The 17795-nt window shown below is 36.1% G+C and overlaps 1 protein-coding gene across 3 annotated transcripts; it reads right to left on the bottom strand.

Moving 5' to 3' along the window:
* Nucleotides 1–5451: 5451 nt before the first annotated feature.
* On the bottom strand, nucleotides 5452–13743 carry LOC142556611 (uncharacterized). Of its 3 annotated transcripts, XM_075668085.1 has the most exons (27): nucleotides 13376–13743; nucleotides 13108–13291; nucleotides 12751–12875; nucleotides 12533–12655; nucleotides 12155–12298; nucleotides 11325–12016; nucleotides 10672–10793; nucleotides 10507–10598; nucleotides 10175–10382; nucleotides 10037–10085; nucleotides 9432–9577; nucleotides 9274–9341; nucleotides 8993–9166; nucleotides 8841–8912; nucleotides 8536–8637; nucleotides 8362–8451; nucleotides 7835–7910; nucleotides 7649–7745; nucleotides 7443–7512; nucleotides 7159–7338; nucleotides 6970–7092; nucleotides 6795–6878; nucleotides 6532–6716; nucleotides 6270–6408; nucleotides 6090–6149; nucleotides 5891–5995; nucleotides 5452–5683 (listed from the first exon to the last, which is right to left on the bottom strand). In XM_075668085.1, the coding sequence occupies exons 1-27, from the start codon at nucleotides 13463–13465 to the stop codon at nucleotides 5570–5572; spliced, it is 3714 nt and encodes a 1237-aa protein (XP_075524200.1). In that variant the 5' UTR covers nucleotides 13466–13743; the 3' UTR covers nucleotides 5452–5569. The 3 variants fall into 3 exon arrangements, with proteins under 3 accessions (XP_075524200.1, XP_075524202.1, XP_075524201.1); XM_075668087.1 differs by lacking the exon at nucleotides 13376–13743 and having other exon boundaries at nucleotides 13083–13275; XM_075668086.1 differs by lacking the exons at nucleotides 7649–7745; nucleotides 7835–7910 and having other exon boundaries at nucleotides 8387–8451.
* Between the last annotated feature and the right edge of the window lie 4052 nt (nucleotides 13744–17795).

The raw sequence follows: 17795 nt of genomic DNA, 5'->3' as shown, positions 1-17795 counted from the left end.
ATCTCATGCTCATCATACCGCAGTATACAAGATCTAACAGATGTCACTGATATAAGACCTCTCCCTAAAGGTGAAGAGACAGATACTACAGTAGATAATGACTCAACAGGCAAGGAATTCATCAATGCAAATCGCTCAGATGTGAATATATGAGATGCACCAGTATCTATCAATACATAAGCAGGATAACCACAAAGTGAACAGTTACCTGCAACAACATCATCAGGTGCGTTCTGGGCCTGTTCTTCAGTCAAAGCAAAAACTCTGGCCTGCTGTCTAGGAGGCTGGCTAACAGTCTGGCTTCCTCCAGGCCTCGGCTGTGACTGGGTAGATGGTGCTGGCTGGAAAGAGTGAACAACAGATGGTTGTCTACCAGTCTGAGCTTCTGATCCAGATGATTCTGCACCCTGTGATCTCTGAGAATCTCTTTGTGGACAGACTCTGGCAAAATGTCCTGGCTGTTTACAAATATTGCAAACACCAAACACTCATCGGCATTGCTCTGTGGGATGTCTCCCTCCACAAGCCCTGCAATAAACTCCTGAATAACTCTGGCTCTGGGCAGTCTGTCGTGAGCCGCTAGAACTGGATGAACTGCTTCCAGATCTCTTAAACTGTTTCTCTCTGGCTTTCAGCTGATCTCTCTTTCCACTGCTGCTATTGCCACTCTCAAATCTGGGAGGGGGTTGCTGGAATGGTGTTGAGGATGGTTGGTGTGGTCTCGGTGCCGATGTACCATACGAAGCTTCTTTCTGTCTAATCAGACCGGCTTCGGCTCCCTTTGCTCTATTCAAAGCATCAGCAAAGTTATTCGGTCGCCCGGTGTTCACCAATGTAAAGATCTCAGTATTCAGGCCATTAATGAACTGATCAGCAACGGCTTCATCATTCTCGGCAACATGTGGAGCAAATCGCAGCAAAGTAGAGAACTTGGCCACATACTCTTCAATATTCAGCTGACCCTGTCTCAGATTTGCAAACTCTGCACCCTTATCCTTTCTGTACGACACTAGAAAGAATCTTTGATAGAACTCGGTCTTAAAAATATTCCAAGTAATAGTCGTACCTCAATGCTCCAAAGCCCTCTTTGTCGTGATCCACCAATTTTTCGCAACATCATGCAATTGGTGCCCAATCAGTCTGACTCGGCGCTCATCAGTGTAATCCAATGAATCAAACAGCATTTCTATATCATCTAACCAACTCTCACAGTCAACAGAAGTCTATGTTCCTTTCAGGGTTGGCGGTTTAAACGACTGAAACCTCTTCAGTAACGTTTCCATAGGTGTTGCTGTGACATCCATCGGATTAGCAGAAGTACTGCCCTGTTCTGGGATTCTTCGGGGAGGCATATCTGATTATCAAAAGGGTTAGCAATTACATGTGATGAATCTGTTTCAGTCCTCTTCTGATTATCTTACCTCTGATCAAGAATCGGTTCTGATTCATTCTCAATCAATACATATTACCAATCAAATCAGATAAATCAAGTAACATGTATTTCAAAGCAGTAAAACATAATGCCATGCTAGCATGTAAAAGCAGGAAAGAAAACTCAATCTACCCCGCTCACTCTATTCTATCTCAATCTAAAGGATCTATTGCTCTGATACCACCTGTTGTGGGGACCCGAACGCTAATCATCTTCTTAATCGTTCTTTGGGAATAATTGGATCAATTAAATAAACTGGGTCTAATTTTTTTTTTTTTAATTGGGCCCTGTATAAACAAGTGTACAAATCTATACAACAAGTTATATTCCATTTTATTTAAATACACGATCAGTGCAATATCTACATCATGATCTAAAGTACAAAATCTGTTCAAAGTACAATCATAAACAAACTAGTGTCATCTCAGTCACATAACCAGTGATAAACTACTAGTTCTACGTCTAAGTCCGGAATCACCACTTTAATTATCATCTCTCATTCTCTTCTTGACTCTGATCCAGTCCCACCTGTTGTCATGCACACATACAAACACAACAACAATCAGATAACTCTGGTGAGAATAGAATTCTCAGTATAAACAATGTATACATGCAATGTATAAAATCATAAACATTTATTAAAAGCATGAATCATAATCTGAAACATAAATCGATACAAACATGTAACATAATCGATACAAGTCTGTAAATCAAGCTCTAACTCTTATTCTTTGACTCGACTCAATCTGGCCTAGTCTAGGGATCTCGGTTGAATAAGAACGCAACAACTCACCTACTCTTCTCAGCTAGATGGTGGTACGTTCTTATTCCCAGATTTTGGTACACTATATTGAAAATCTGCAATAGAAGCTGATCTGCATTCTAAGGAACATCGATATAAACCAAACGTCTAGTGACCTGGCACCTCTGCCAATAACTCTGTCACGACTTGGCACATCTGCCAAAGATTCTCTATCTCAAATCAATCGTCTAATCCATGCTTTCTATAAATCAGTAGAACAAGCATATATAAATGCAATGAATTCAAATATCTGAAAACAATAGCAAATAAGTATGTGGTTTTGGAAAACTCAAGTTCTATCTCACTCGAGTCAGTCTCCCGGTTCAACATTGATTTATACCTTTCTTTTTGTAGTCTCGGTCTGAAGAAATAGAAGTTCTGAATTCAAGGCAGTCAATACAATGTCCTGTAGTAGCTGTCGACGAGAGAATCACAGAATTGTGTTTGGATCAAAATTCTGACGGTTAGATCTTGTGAAATCAGAATTCTAGTCTTCGAAAGAATTTTGCAAAGTCTCTGTAGCTATTCTCGTTTTTCCTTTTCTCTCAAGTTGCTGAATGAAAGATTTTAACATATATATTTGCATGGTGAAGACAAGTGTCCTCAAATCCCATAATTGCACTTTAGCCCCTGAAATCTTTACTATTTGCAGTTTGGTCCTCACAACTCTTTTTTTTTAATCCAATTTCAATCCTATGGAATTGTAAACCCATGGAATATAACTCAACATTCCAAAATTCTTAAATTAAATAATCTCCGATTAAAATGATAAAATCGCGGGCCTTACAATCTCCCAGAGAAATCATCAATGAACGAGACAAAGTATCTCGCTCCTCCCAGAGATACAACCGGTGCTTGACAAACATCCGAATGAATCAGCTCCAATATGCTTTTGCTCCTGGCAGTAGAAGTGTCTAACTTTAATCTGTGTTGTTTACTGGTGACATAAAGCTCACAAAAGGGTAGTGACACTTTTGTAAGTCCCGGCAGCAGCTTCCATTATGAGAGAATTTTCAACCCTAGTTCTGACATATGCCCGAGCTTTGTATGCCACATCACTGTTAATTCTTCTCCTGAATCAATTGATGCGATAACTAGTGCTGTCTTTTTGTGTATATCTCTCAAAAGTACATGCAGATTTGCAGCGACTTTTTTTGCCTTCATAACAACAACACACCTTTCACAATTTTTATGATCTCGTTCTCGATACGGGTTTTGCACCCGATGTCATCCAATTGCCCCAATGACAAAATATTTTTCTTCAGTCCTTTCACATGTCGTACCTCCTGTATGGTGCGAATGATGTCATCAAACATTTTTATTTTGATAGTACCGACCCCATCAATTTCCAAGGCATTATCATTTCTCATGAATACAAATCCTCCTGACACTGGTTCATAATGGTCAAACCATTATCTTCGAGACGTCATGTGCCACATTGCTCCTGAATCCATAATCCACGTGTCACAAAATTTGTGCATGCCTTCTGCAACTGTTGCAGCTTCGCTGAATAAAATTTATCAATGCCTGAAGTACTGCCACCATTTTCTTGAGAACTCTTATCGATACTCGTACATTCTTTCTTGAAGTGCAATTTACCGCCATATTTGAAGCATTAAATATTTTTCGTCTTACTTCTTGAATTTGATCTACCTCGTCTTTGGCTCCCACTGAAGTCATGGTCTATAAATCTTCCTCTTATCATCGGTAAAGCCTTTGTCTACTTCGATGTATCAAAATATCTTCCTTATTTTTGCGTCGGCTTCTTCTCCGATAAACGCAGTTAAGATATCGTCGAATTATAGAAAGCTCATAAGAATATTGTTGGTTATGTTGATGATAAGTTGGTCATATGAATCTGGTTTACTTTGAAATAGAAGCTCTGCACGTTCATTTTTCTCTATTTTATGCCTCATAGAAGTGAGCTGGGCAAATATAGTATTTAGTGTGTTAATATGGTCGATCATCGATGAAGATTCCACCATCCAAAGAGTATAAAGTCTTATCTTTAGGAAAATAATGTTGTGCAGTAACTTAATCTCATACATCTTTGTCAGAGTATCCCCGATAACTTTTGTTGTTTTTATCTAAGAGATACTTGACAGTACTTCATCTGCTATAGCCAAGTGTAAATTGGCAACAACATTATCATTAATCTCATTCCACTTTCCATCGTCAGTAATTTCCACCAATATATCTCCAATAGCCGCCAAGCAATTCTCATTTCTTAAAACTGCTTGTATCTTTATTTTTCATAGCAGAAAATTTCTTCCATTGAACTTTGTTATCTCGTACATGTCCTCCATTATGTCTACAACAATTTATTAGACTGGACAAAATAATCATGCCTTAATAAAAAAACCTCAAAAATATTTTTTGATGTGGAAGATCAGTCTAGGTTACAATGACAGAACATACTCAGAGTTGTAAGAAATTTTAAACAAAGGCTTTGATACCACTTGTTGGTCCCACGTGCGGAAACTTGAGATAATAATATGAAAATAAAGTATAAAAACTGGACACCGAGATTTACGTGGAAAACCTCTAAAAATATTAGGGTAAAAACCACGGGTAAGATGAAAAGAATTTTACTATAATATTTTATGGTGTACAACCACTCACTGTATTTCCAAAGAGAACACACACTCTCTTAATACAGGAGAACAAAAACCTCACAAATATTATAAAAATAAACACTCAAATGCTATAAGATGAAATAAAACTTGATGAATGGATGATTTCAGAATGAGGGAAGAGAGCTCTATTTATATAGCTCCCTGTAGGTGTGAAACCGCGTATAAAAAATTTCCTTCCATTTGCAAATTTTCAAAACGCATCTTCCATTTTTTATGTTTTCAACAAATACGTGCTCATTAATTGTACCTCCATTAGTTGCACAACAATGAAATTTAATTGTGTTATCTTCGAATGAAATTAGACATTTCTGAAATATATGCTAAACGTGTTATGTTACCCGACCAACTTCGGATTACATTAAACCAATTCCGAATTCTAAGGTAGTAGAATCGAACCAATCTTGTAGTTTTTTGGATTAGACCGGTTTTGGAATATTATCGGATGAGTCAAGTTTAGAAGCACAAGTCACAATTATTAGACAATGAATTACTCAAAAGAGTGAATTGTTTCATAATGAACATACAAACTAAATATTTTTGGAATGCAACAAAGAAGTGCACGAAACATAAAAAGTTGCGCATGAATTCTCAAGACTTCGTTTTAAGTCTTCAAAAGTTAGACATTTACAAAAGCTACAGAATACAGATTTTCCCAAAGGAAAAGAAAATGGTTGGCGATTAGATATACAAAGTCTTTCTCTACATAAAGTAGCTAAGTGATTGCTTCTTTCTTGATCCACCTTCTCCATACTGGTCGTTCCACTGTAGGAGCTCGTTCATGTTTTGTGAGTCACACGAAACGCTTGCACGTACCTGCATTTTGATGACAAAATACCAACATAGTTTTCAGTTCCTCGTACGGGTTTATGAGATACTACATTCTTGTTTAGAAGGACATGGATTTATTAATGATGACATCTAGTGAAGGTTGAACAACACCAATTGCATTTGGTAAGCAGTGTGTCCATAACGAGTAACTTTAGATGATGCCCCAACATTCCCTGGTTCCCGTGAATATACCTGATCATGTGCAACTTTAAAATCATCCATACTCAGAGGACGGATATCCGAGCTGCTACGCAATGCTGGCAATGGCCTGTTCTCTAATTGAGCCAACGCTTTCTCCTATATTATTTCATATCATTTTGACACATTAGATAGAACATGAAACCCAAATATTGGTATAGCCCTGAAAGCTTCATGAGGACAGAGCGCAAACCTTCTTCTCCTTCTCCAAAATTTCTCTAATGGGGCGATGTGCAGTCATTACACAGAGATTCTGGGAAAAAAAGTGAAAATTAAGGAAGTTGTTAAGTAATACATAGAATAGCAGTCGTTGATAAAATAGTAAGCTTAAATAAAAGTCCCGAAGTTCCGTGATATACAGTGGTGCGCCAACCTTTAAATCACTTCCCGAATACCCTTCTGTCATTTTAGCAACTGCTTCGATATCAAATTTTGGATCCAACTCTTCCTTGGCTAATATCACCTTCAAAATTTTTTCTCGGTTCCTAGAGTCTGGCAAGTTGACCATCAGCCTGTACAAGATGTAAACAAATTAGGTGAAAGTTGGTTTCCCTTTGCCTAAATACATCAAAACCTATTTCTTTATGGTTTGGTAAATCGCTAAAGAGATTTCAGTGGTCGAGCAGCAAAAGGACCTCCGAGGGAGCCTCCTAATTACAGCCTCGTCAAGATCGAAAGGTCTATTTGTGGCGGCAAGCACTAATACTCGTTCCTTGTCCTTTGTGCGTAGACCATCCCAGTTCACCATAAATTCGTTCTTCATCTTGCGCATTGCTTCGTGCTCTCCAGAATTTTCACGTCTGCCTAGCATGCTGTCAACCTATGGCAACATATACAAGTAAGAAGTACGAAAAAGCTGAGGAGAAAAATAAAATAAACATCGGTGAATTATACCAACCTCATCCACAAAAATAACGCTAGGGGAAATTTTGCTAGCTAACATGAAGACTGCTTTCACATATTTTTCTGCTTCACCAAACCACTATTGACAAAAGTAGAACATGTTGATCATCAAAACAAAAAAGAAAAACGGGCAAGAAAGATTACAACTCGAAGCACAAACAATAATGTACTTTTGACGTGATGCTTGACATCGATATGTTGATGAAGTTTGCACCAGCTTCAGTTGCAACAGCTTTTGCTAGCATTGTTTTACCAGTGCCAGGTGGTCCAAATAGCAATATTCCTTTGCATGGCTGCGAAAGCAATAGTTGAGGATTGACTAAACTTCTAAAGATGCACTATAAGTAAAATTCAATTACTTTTGTCAACTGTCCTTTGCTGAACAATTCTGGTCTTTGAAGTGGCAACATCACCAATTCCTTCAAAGTCTCTTTCACATTTTCTAACGCCCCGATGTCATCAAAAGTAACACCAATATCACCAGGTGGGATAACCTCACTGAGGATTCTCTTCTCAAATTCATTTTCAGTAACCACATCCTGAAAATAAAGCAGTCATTCACCTTCCCAGGTTGTATGAAACAATTGGAAACCATCAAGTTAATTATTTTATATATGTAAGTTAGAGGGGCAGCAATTTTCACCTTAAGAGATTTTTTCAAACTCTTGTTTTCATTTGGAAGACCCAGCAGAATGTTGAGCCCATAACTGATACTGCAATATAAAGCAAAAGAGCAAAATGAATAAGAGCCTAACCAAACCAGCTAGTCATTTTTCCTTTCTTACATCTCCAGTTATTCTGATTTTCAGTTTTGTAATTAAGTGTGAAACTCTTGTAAAAAAAAATCACCTCTCGCTTGAAATGACAAGTTTTGACTCTTTGAGAGAAACCTTAGAACAATGCATCAAGTGATAACATAGAGCCCAGCCAATTATTTTCTCAACACCTATCAACACCAAGTCAATAGTGTTAAAAGAAGATTCAAGTAGACGGTGTCTCTAATTTGAAGTTCTAAGTCGTGTGATATCAACTGACTTTCACTAGTCAAAGCTTGGTCTTTGATGATCAAAGTTTCCAAATCAGGGCATAGGAGACCAACTCGACTTATAACCTGAATTCATACAAGAAAATGAAAAAGAGACTCAACGTGTAATGTGAACATAGATAACGAGTTTAATCATAGCTTAAAATCATATGGTAAATAATTCGGTCATACAACATAAAACTGGAGAGAGAATTTACAATGTTTTATAATTAAAATTATCAATCCACATTTTACTAAAGAGTAGCGATATTACCACCAGCCAATTGTTGCGCTATAGATGACAAAATAGAATAACATAACATGCTAAAAAATTATAAAATTCACATCAAAGTGCAAGCATATCCCAGCAAATTGTTAATCAAACAAAATTTCAAAATTATAAACTAACGTCATGTTGCTCTATACAAAAAATAAACACATGGATCACTCCATGGGTTCTTGCCGCATTTTAGACTCTCGTGTAAATGAAGTAACGGGAGTACCCAAGAAAAAGGGGAAGTAGACAGAGGTGACTCACGGAGCGAATGCTAACAATATTTGACTGTGATTTCATTGTTTCAATGTCTCGATCCAACTGCATTTTCCAGTCCGATAGTACTGTTTCATCCTGTCAAAGTTTAACAACTTTCACAGCCTGCTTAGAATTTGAACGATAGACTTACATATTAAATAGAAACCAACATTTGATTACCTGAGGAATCTGTATGGTCACTTTGTTAGGGAAAAGACGGTTGAGTTGCTTCGCTGTTTTTGGAGTTTCTTTACTTCTATCGTTCAGTCTACCAAATTTATCCTTGAAAAATAAAATAAAATTTAAACTACATCAAGGACAACAACTCATTCAGTTTCATGTGTAATCTAGGATAAGTAAATCAGACGACGAAAACATGCATGGCCAAATATCATCTTCTCAACTTTGTATCTCTGATTGGTTGTTAAATAAACTTAAATACACATTTAAACAGAATGAAAGTAGACATTTTCTATTTGACTTACCGGAAAGGTAAAGTCGAGCAACGCAGTTTGGTTGCTTCCAAATTTTGTGAATAGCAATCCATCAGGATGGGACTGGAGCACATGGTAGTTTGTTTAATGTTAATTCTACGAGACGAATGGAAAATAAAAACGTTAAATAACACTTAACTTACATTCTCCTTTTTGTTTTCTGTCTGAGTATGAGAAGCTATTACCACAAGATTTTCCGGTAAATTTTCGAGTTTAGTTTTGAGCAATGCATAGGCTGCAGAACTTCCCACCACAGACTTTTCAATGTCTTTTACAAACAAAATTAACGGAGAACTTTTACTTTCCAGAGAAGCGACCTGTAAAATTTCAACAATTATTCGTATTTTTCCTTTCAACAGAGAAGTAGAGCCAAGAATAAGTTTTTTATAGAGTTGCAAAATAAAACTATAAGCAAAATGTTTACCTCGAAGAGTTCATTTATGGCAAACTTATCAAAATCCTCAATGGAGCTATCAAGGCATAATAGGTAGGCTGCATTGAAAAAACCCCCGACAAAAACAGGATTGATGATATGTTCAAGGGTATAAAATGAAAGATCAGAAACAAAAAGCAAACAAATACCGGCACAAAGATAACCGTGATCTTCTTCACAAAGGCCCCCAAGATTAGTACCATCTGGGATTGTTTTATCGAATCTAACCCCAATTTTTGAAGTACTTTCCTTAGAGGGAAGTACAACCTTGCCTCTGTAACCATAAATTGGACCCCTGCACAGAACATGTGTTATACCAGATGCACATAAGAACATAAGCGTGTCAATTAGTGCAATACCATAATCTGTTCAGGGCATCAAAAAAGTTGTGTAAGTATCAAACATCATACTCATCAAATTACTAAAGCTGCATTTTCTAAAAATCAAGATGTATGACAAGTGAAACACTGAGAAGAAACATTGAATAACCTCCACCTTTTCACCAGCACTCATCACAGACAGGTGCAACTGATAATGAGATCACCTGGAGGGTTTTAATGAAGAAAATTCCAGAACACGCACACACATTGCAGAAAATGAGAATTTTCAAGGAACTTCTAGAAATCAGAAAGCCAATGTCCATTGATATTTATGGCCAAATTTGTTAGTGAACATAACAAAAACTTAAAAATAGAGATGATATCACTTCAAATTTGTCACATTATGGCTTTGTTTTAGAATGTAGCTTATTTACCTCACTGAAGACCCTGACAGTAACGAACCCACATATTTCACCCGATCACCTGCAAACAAAATAAAGCAATTGATCAAACAGAATATGGTTCCCAACTCACACTTAACAAACCAACAATAAAGGCTTTGAACGAGATACCTTTCTTGAAAACATGGTTTTTCGATGAAGCCGTATATGCTGCTTGCTTAGGTGGAGTCTGGGAGCTTATGATAGAACCACCAGTATTATCTCTCTCTACACTTGATGCTGGTTTCTTTAGCCGTAGTGATGTCCGTCTAGCATATACACATGCTCTCTCAGGCTCTGAACTTTCCTTTATATAATCAGTCACCCCTGTAGTTGGTACCTGAATAAACTTTATTGTTGTAATGAATATAAAAAGAAAAATTTTACAACAAAATAAGACGAACTGCTTGATCAAGGAAACAGACAGATATACACACTTGCGAATAAGAATGGTGGAAGCTTACCCCAGGCAGTATAATGGAATCAACTACTAGGAGCTTCGCACCAAAATATTGAGCAAGTGCCTTAATCAAGGTTTGCTGATATATTTCAGAACCTGAAAGAAAATCAGACACAATCAAGAAGGAAAAGAAAATAACAATAATATAACAGAAAATGCAGGGCTATACCTGCAGGACCCGATAATAAAATTCTTGCACACGCTGTCGGAAGATCTGCAGCAAATTTTGCAAATTCGCTACACTTCAAATGTACGTATGTCGATCCAATGAGGGCATTCTTCGTGGCTTCACTGTCAAAAGTCATACAAATTGCTAAAACTCACACAACAAAGAAGGAAAAACCAAATATGGTAAAAGGAATAATGATAGTCTACGCCAAAGCAAAAGAAAAGGTTAAAAAACAGGGTGCACTAACCACACATTCAAATTACAGTAACAGTAAGTCAGAAATTTTCACGTTCAAACCTTTGAGTCAATAGATCGTTTCATATGTAGAATTAAACAATTCAAGTTACACATAGCCATAAATATTGAATATAAACTCATCTCAATCAAACAACTGGTCTCACTTAGACTTTATAAGCCATTTTTGAAGAAGAAAGCAAGGTTTATACAAATAGATGCATTTGTTCACATACTTCAACAGCCAGCATGTTAACAGAAGCCTCAGCCTTTCAATGAGTATTGAAGTTAATATCACATATTTAATATGCCTCTATAACTATAAATTTGATTGGTTCCATCGGTCAGGGGAAGTGCAGACAGAGATGAAGGAAGGTATAAAGATAACAAGACATTGACAAATAATTAGATTGATTTACCTTAGGTAATATGGAAAGTTTTCAAATGAAATGCCACAATTTTTGCAATCAAGTAGTCCTTGTTGTAAGCCATCTTTAAATGCTTGGCGCCTTGATGATACTGAAATAGGAGGGTCAGTACCCTTCTGTCGATCTACAAATTTCCTATGCTCATCGAGGATTTTAGATATGCTGCTACTTATGTCATACTTAGAAACTGTCGAACCAGCGAGAGCCTGCATAATTGGTCTAAAGTCATTGTTTTCAATATCAATCTCCCCACTCCGTGTGTCACGATTTAAACTTCCATTGACAACATCAGGAGATGGAACACTTTTCTTCTCACGAACTGATAGCAAAGGACCATATTCTCGGTCAGAGGTGTCCTTCATTACGGTATCCTCTAAACAGTCATCCTCCTTCATTACGGTATCCTCCAAACGATTCTCTGACACCCCACAAGGAAAAGGCAGTGTTGGCGATTCATAATCTTGTTGTACACCTTCGCTGTTATGTAATGGAGGAACAAGAGAAAGTTCTTCCCGAAAATTAGACAGTGATGCAAGTGTCGATGCAACAGCCACAGCAGAAGGATCTCCTGATCTTGCCTCGGTTTGTAATCCTTTTATTGGCTTGCCATGGGATTCTAGCATGCTTGCTGAAGGCAGCAGACTAATAGCAGAACTAGTGTCATTGGAAAGTTGCTGAAAAATCTGATACTAAGTCAAGGAAAACTGTTGCTGATACAAGTTGAGGAAGCAGTGACAGGTGTAAGGTTAAAAAAATACACAAAACATTCTATCTATTAAGAAATACTGCAACTCAGAAATTATATCTTGGCAAAAGGATACATAAGAATGCTCCCCAGTCGAGCTAAAAACCACCTCATCACCTCCATTGAGGTAAATGGTGGAATCCTTAGAATAATATTTTCCATTGACTTTGACAGAACCACTCTTTCCAGTAGTTTCAAGTAAAGTAAGTGATATCCCTCCCTAAGGATCAACAATAATTGATGTCACAATAGGCATCAAATCAATAAAAATCTGAACGGGGACAAATATTTTCAAATACAAAAACCCAGGGAAGCGGGTATTCAATGACCTGATGACAAAATTTGCACTTTTAAAAAATTAACACAAAATTGTTTTTTCAACTGAGGGATGACTGCCAAATCTTCCCATTGTCACACCCCTAAAGGTAACTACAAGAAAATAAATAAAATTTACCTCTGTCTCAATTTGTTTCAGACAACACAAGGATTTACTAACTTCTGCATCACGCACCCGCAAGTCAAATTGATTACCTTGGCCAACAGTGAAAGTAGGCCTCTGCATAACAACATGCGGATTCTGGATTGTATTTTGCAGTAAAGTGTCAGTATGAAATTTTATCAAAATAAAGAATGAGAAATATCATGAAATTGATTGAATAAGCATAAGCCTACCTGCGAGCACTGTGAAATAAGTTTTCCCCATGCAACTCCAGCATTATATTTCATTTGACTTTTCTTCCTCCCATTCTCTACCGGCACAATGGAATTTACTTTCTCCACATCAATCAAAGAATTACCTACATTTACAGCACACAATTCGCACTGAAAAATTCAATAATTCACCAAAAATAATCATAGAGTAAACTCAAGAATTAGCGAAAACTTCATGAAAGAACTCAATAATTTGCCAAAAAAAACATCAAGAACACCCAAGGATTTACATAAAAAAGTCATAAAAAACAGAACTAGAAAAAATGAATCCACATGCAGCATAAATATCACACCTAAGCAAAGAAACTAAAGTCTCACTTTCAACTACCACTTCCGGAGGTTTCTCCGCCCCCACAGCTTCTAATTTCTCTAGGCAGCCACCTTCGGCAAGCTCATCCGATCCACCATCATTTCTAGCAAATTCATTTCCCGCCGCCGCCGGACCCACCTCTTCCTCCGCAGACACCGAATCATTCTTAAATAAAGAAGACGCCTCTGACAACTGTGCGCACAAAAACCCAACAGAAATTAAAAACCACAGAAACCCGAAACTGGAAAAAAAAAAGCAAATTGAAAAAAATCAAACCTTGGGTCGTTTCCCGATAGGCAAAGAAGATGGTGGAGAAGAAAGTGAAAGATGGCGCTTAGAAGAAGAGCTCCGCCTCGTTTCCACCATTTTGCTGATCTAATCTTTAGAAAAACACCTAAAGATTTAATTTTTTCTGTGACAAAATAATCATAAACAAACTGTATATGTAGATACGAATGGTTTATATGTTTGGTTTGTGTGTGTGTGTGTGTGTGTCTACATATATATATATATATAATGATGATGAAATGGGATTCAGAAAGAGAAGTAGAAATAGAGAACAGCTATATATATATACATATATAATGATGATGAAATGGGATTCAGAAAGAGAGGAAGAAATAGAGAACAGCCGAGTGAGGAGAAGAAAAAGGTGAAATGATTTTGCAGGATACAATAGGTCGCCTATATATATATACACGCACTGACGCACACAAAGCTTTGACCTCTTGGTTTGAAGAGCTTTTTTAAAATTTTTTAAAAAAATCACTTTCGATGGCTTGAATTATATAATACATAAATTCCGTCAAAGTGAATAAATAATATAATATTTAGAAAATTAAAATCGGAAGTGAATAAAACTTTTTTAGGCTTAGTTTGGAAGTTGAGAGAAAAAATAATGGAAAGAGAAAAGGAAAAAAGAAATTGAGAATAAAATTTAAAAAAATTATTTTTCCTTCCATTTATACTCACATTTGGAAGGAAATTTGTTTCTTCTAAATCCATATTAAATTTTCCTTTCTTTTTCTTCTATTTGAATATCCCAAACGTCCAAAATTTTTAAATTTCCTTTCCCTTTTTTTGACTTCCAAATCTCAACTCCCAAACTAAATCTTAGATTTTTTTAAATATTCGACTTGGAGAGAGATTTGTCATGATTGAGTATCAAACTCGAGGTCAATGTATGATTTCAAAATGTTAGAAAAGAAACTATTTCACATATAATGTTGTCGGAACATGTTCTCATTAATGGAATTTGTTCTTTGTGCAGATTGAGTCGTGCTAATGCTAGCTACCGCATCTTCTTTTTGCCATGAAGTCGAAGTCCTCTGGAAGCAAACGGTCTTCAAAATCTTAAGCAAACTTCAAAGGGCTTCTTTTCTTGAATGTGGCCTAGCAGTTTTGCGCGAGGGGAGAGGTGGGGGGGAGGAATGGAAGCTTTTGCAATGATGACTTGGGCAATTTGGCATGAGGTACGTAAGAAAAAGCACGTTGATTCTGGTTGGAAGCAACCTATACGAATTGGGTGGGTTGTTCCATCACTGGAGATGTTCCAAGAAGCTTGTTTAAGGAGTGTTTCTTGTTTAAAGTCGATTCGATAGGGTAAAGAACCATTGCAGCAGGGGTGGAGCTGGGTTGGGCTATGCTTTATTTCAAACTATTGGGTTGGTACCAGATTTCTAGGATCTAAGTACTTAGCCTGGAGGTCTTGAGAACGAAACCTGGGGATGCACGTACTCTACTGCCAGGGGTAGAGAGTTCTGTGAGTAACTGTCACATGAGCTATCATGAGGGTTGTGATTGCAGGATCCAAAAAGGGCAGACCCATGGGCCTTACATACAAAGTATACTTCACCTGATATTCAGAAAGATGTCTTGAATATCATTTCCAACCAAGTGAGAGCCAAGATTCATAAAGACATTGGGGATGATAAATTATACATTTTAGTTGATGAAACGAGAGATGCATCAAACAAGGAGCAGATTGCTACTGTATTAATATTTGTGGTTACTGAAGGCTTTTTACGAGAGCGGTTCTTTGTCATTGTACACGTGACAGATACAACTGCTGCAACATTTAATAAAGAAATATCGAAATATCTGATGCACATGGTCATTATGACTTGCATATCTACAACATGCGTGGACAGGGATATGATGGTGCTAGCAATATGCGTTGTTCTTGGAATGGATTACAAGCTCTTTTCTTGAAAGATTGCTCGTGTGCATATTATGTGCATTGTTTTGTCCATCGACTTCAACTAGCATTAACTGCAGCTGCTGAAAAAGAGGTATCCATTTGGTTATTCTTTTCAAAATTGAATTCAATTTGTAATCTCATCAATGCATTTCCTAAACGGCACAGTGAGTTACATTCTGCTCAAAGAATTAAAGTTGCGCATTTGGTAGCTACTGGTGAAAGTGATACAGGTAGAGGATATAATCAATTTGGAAATTTATTACGACCTGGAAAGACTCGTTGGAGTTCTAATTTCGATCACTTTGTAGCATGATTGATATGTATAGCTCTGTGATTAACGTGTTAGAAAATATGGTGAATGATGGAGCTTCTAATTCCATTTGTGGTGGAGCTAGTGGTGCATTGATTGCGATGAAGTCCTTTGATTTCATATTCATATTACACTTGATGCATAAGATAATGGGTATAACAAATTTGCTTTATCGAGCATTGCAAGAGAAATCTCTAGATATTTTTAAGTGTAATGGATTATGTTTCAACGACTAAAACTTTGCTTTTCTTTGAGAGAAGAAGGATTTGATCTCCTACTTAGTCATGTGAAAGAAGTTTGTGTCAAGTATGACATTGAGATACCTCACATGGAAGCTCGTTATAAATCTGGTACATGTTGTTCTTGTCAACAAAATGATTCAATCACAGTTGAGCACCACTATCGATTTGATGTATTTACAGCTGCAATATAATTTCAAGTTGAAGTGCTTAATAATATATTCAAGGATGAGGCAGTTGAATTTCTTAAACTTAGTGTGCTTTGGAACCTAAAAAAACTTTAAGCTTCTTAATGTTGATCATATTATCGACTTGTTGAAAAATTATATTATCTTGATTTCGATTCACAATATTTGCATCACTTGAGAATGCAATTGGATCACTATAAACTTGATGTTGCTGGCCATGAAAGATTTCAGAATTTATCAACTATTTCTGGATTATGTCGAAGATTAATTGATACAAATAAGTCAAGAACCTACGATTTGATTAACATGTGATTTATACATTTTTATCTACGTTGTTTACTTATTTATCGAATCTGATATATTTATTTAATTGACATGTTGATTCGTTGTGTTTTAACTCTCCCCGTTTCTACAGCAACAACGAAACGAACATTTTCAGTAATGAAACTTACTAAAACAGCTCTTCGTAACAAGATGGAAGCAGAGTTTTTCGGAGATTCTATGGTAATCTACACTGAATGAGATTTGGTTGAAAAAATTGATAACTATTTAATAATTAATGGCTTTTATTCTAAGAAGAATCGAAGAGCACAACTTCAGTAGTATTTTAGTTCCATGTTTTTTAAGATATTAAATATTAAATACTATTGTTATATATTTTCATGAAGTCAATGTTGACATATTTTTTATTTTTAATATTTTAATTAATTATTTATTTTATTAAATACAGTATGAGACAGAGTCAGCCCCAAGTAATTTTGAATCCTGGCTCCGCCCCTGCAGTGCAGTGTTGGGGTCGTGGTTCTTGATTCTCAGGGGATCGTCTTAGGGGATAAAGTTGATTTGATTAGATATCCAAGCTCGGTGAAACGAGCAGAACTAGCGATGATTCAGCTTGGGATCGGGATTCGGTTGGAGTTCTAAACATGGAGATCAATGATCTTTTTGCTAATGTCATCTCCTTTAATCATATGCATATAACCGCAAATGTTGTAGCTCATCAATTAGTAAGTCATATTTTATCTACATTGTCAATGGTTGCAGAGTGTTCTATCTGCTTGGCTTTCTGACGATGAATATCAAGACTTGAGAATATCATGTTAATGCAAGTTTGTTATACAAAAAAATGTAAAAAGTCTTTTTGTTGTCAAGTTAGAGACCTATACTCGACAATGAACTAATTCATATCTATTTTTCTTTAGATTAAATTTCCATTTCTAATTTTTTTTTTCAATTTGATATAGTTTTAAAGATGTTTAAATTATTTGGTAATTGGATTATAATTTCGGATATCATAAACTGGAAACTCATTAAACAAAAAAAAAACACAAAGGCTTATTGTATAGTATGAACCAAGGAGGAAACTTTGTTACACTTTCGGAACACTAGGGTTTCCTCTTTGAAAATATGGTATTAATATTAAAAAAAATTGCATTAACACAATACTTTCCAAATAAACATTTTAGACATGATAATAATATATGATTTTTTAATACTCAAATATATATAACAAATTTTGACATTGATTACACGTTTTTCAGAAAAAAATTCGGTACACAACCTTTAAAATATAATATTTGAGTATTAAATATTTCAAATCTGACAGTAGTATATGATTTTGAGTGCCCAAACATGTATAAAAAAATTTGGTATGTACACATGTGTTTTTCGAATAAAAAATTATACAAAATATTACAAATGTGGTATTGATATATGACATTTCGGTATAAAATCTTTGATATCGAGTACTATTATATCA

The sequence above is a fragment of the Primulina tabacum genome, chromosome 9, assembly GCF_025594145.1.
Source record: "Primulina tabacum isolate GXHZ01 chromosome 9, ASM2559414v2, whole genome shotgun sequence".
Classification (NCBI taxonomy): Eukaryota; Viridiplantae; Streptophyta; class Magnoliopsida; order Lamiales; family Gesneriaceae; genus Primulina; species Primulina tabacum.
The sequence above is the reverse complement of the archived record's forward strand: the minus strand, read 5'-3'. Positions and strand labels throughout refer to the sequence as shown.

Bases quoted from the DNA above. Each gene is read 5' to 3' on its own strand.
- LOC142556611 (XM_075668085.1), bottom strand. From the start codon at position 13,465: ATGGTGGAAACGAGGCGGAGCTCTTCTTCTAAGCGCCATCTTTCACTT. The intron at 10,086-10,174 runs GTATCTCGTTCA...TTTTGTTTGCAG, and splicing joins AAACCATGTTTTCAAGAAAG to GTGATCGGGTGAAATATGTG. The intron at 8,638-8,840 runs GTAAGTCAAATA...TTATTTTTCAAG, and splicing joins TGCTCGACTTTACCTTTCCG to GATAAATTTGGTAGACTGAA.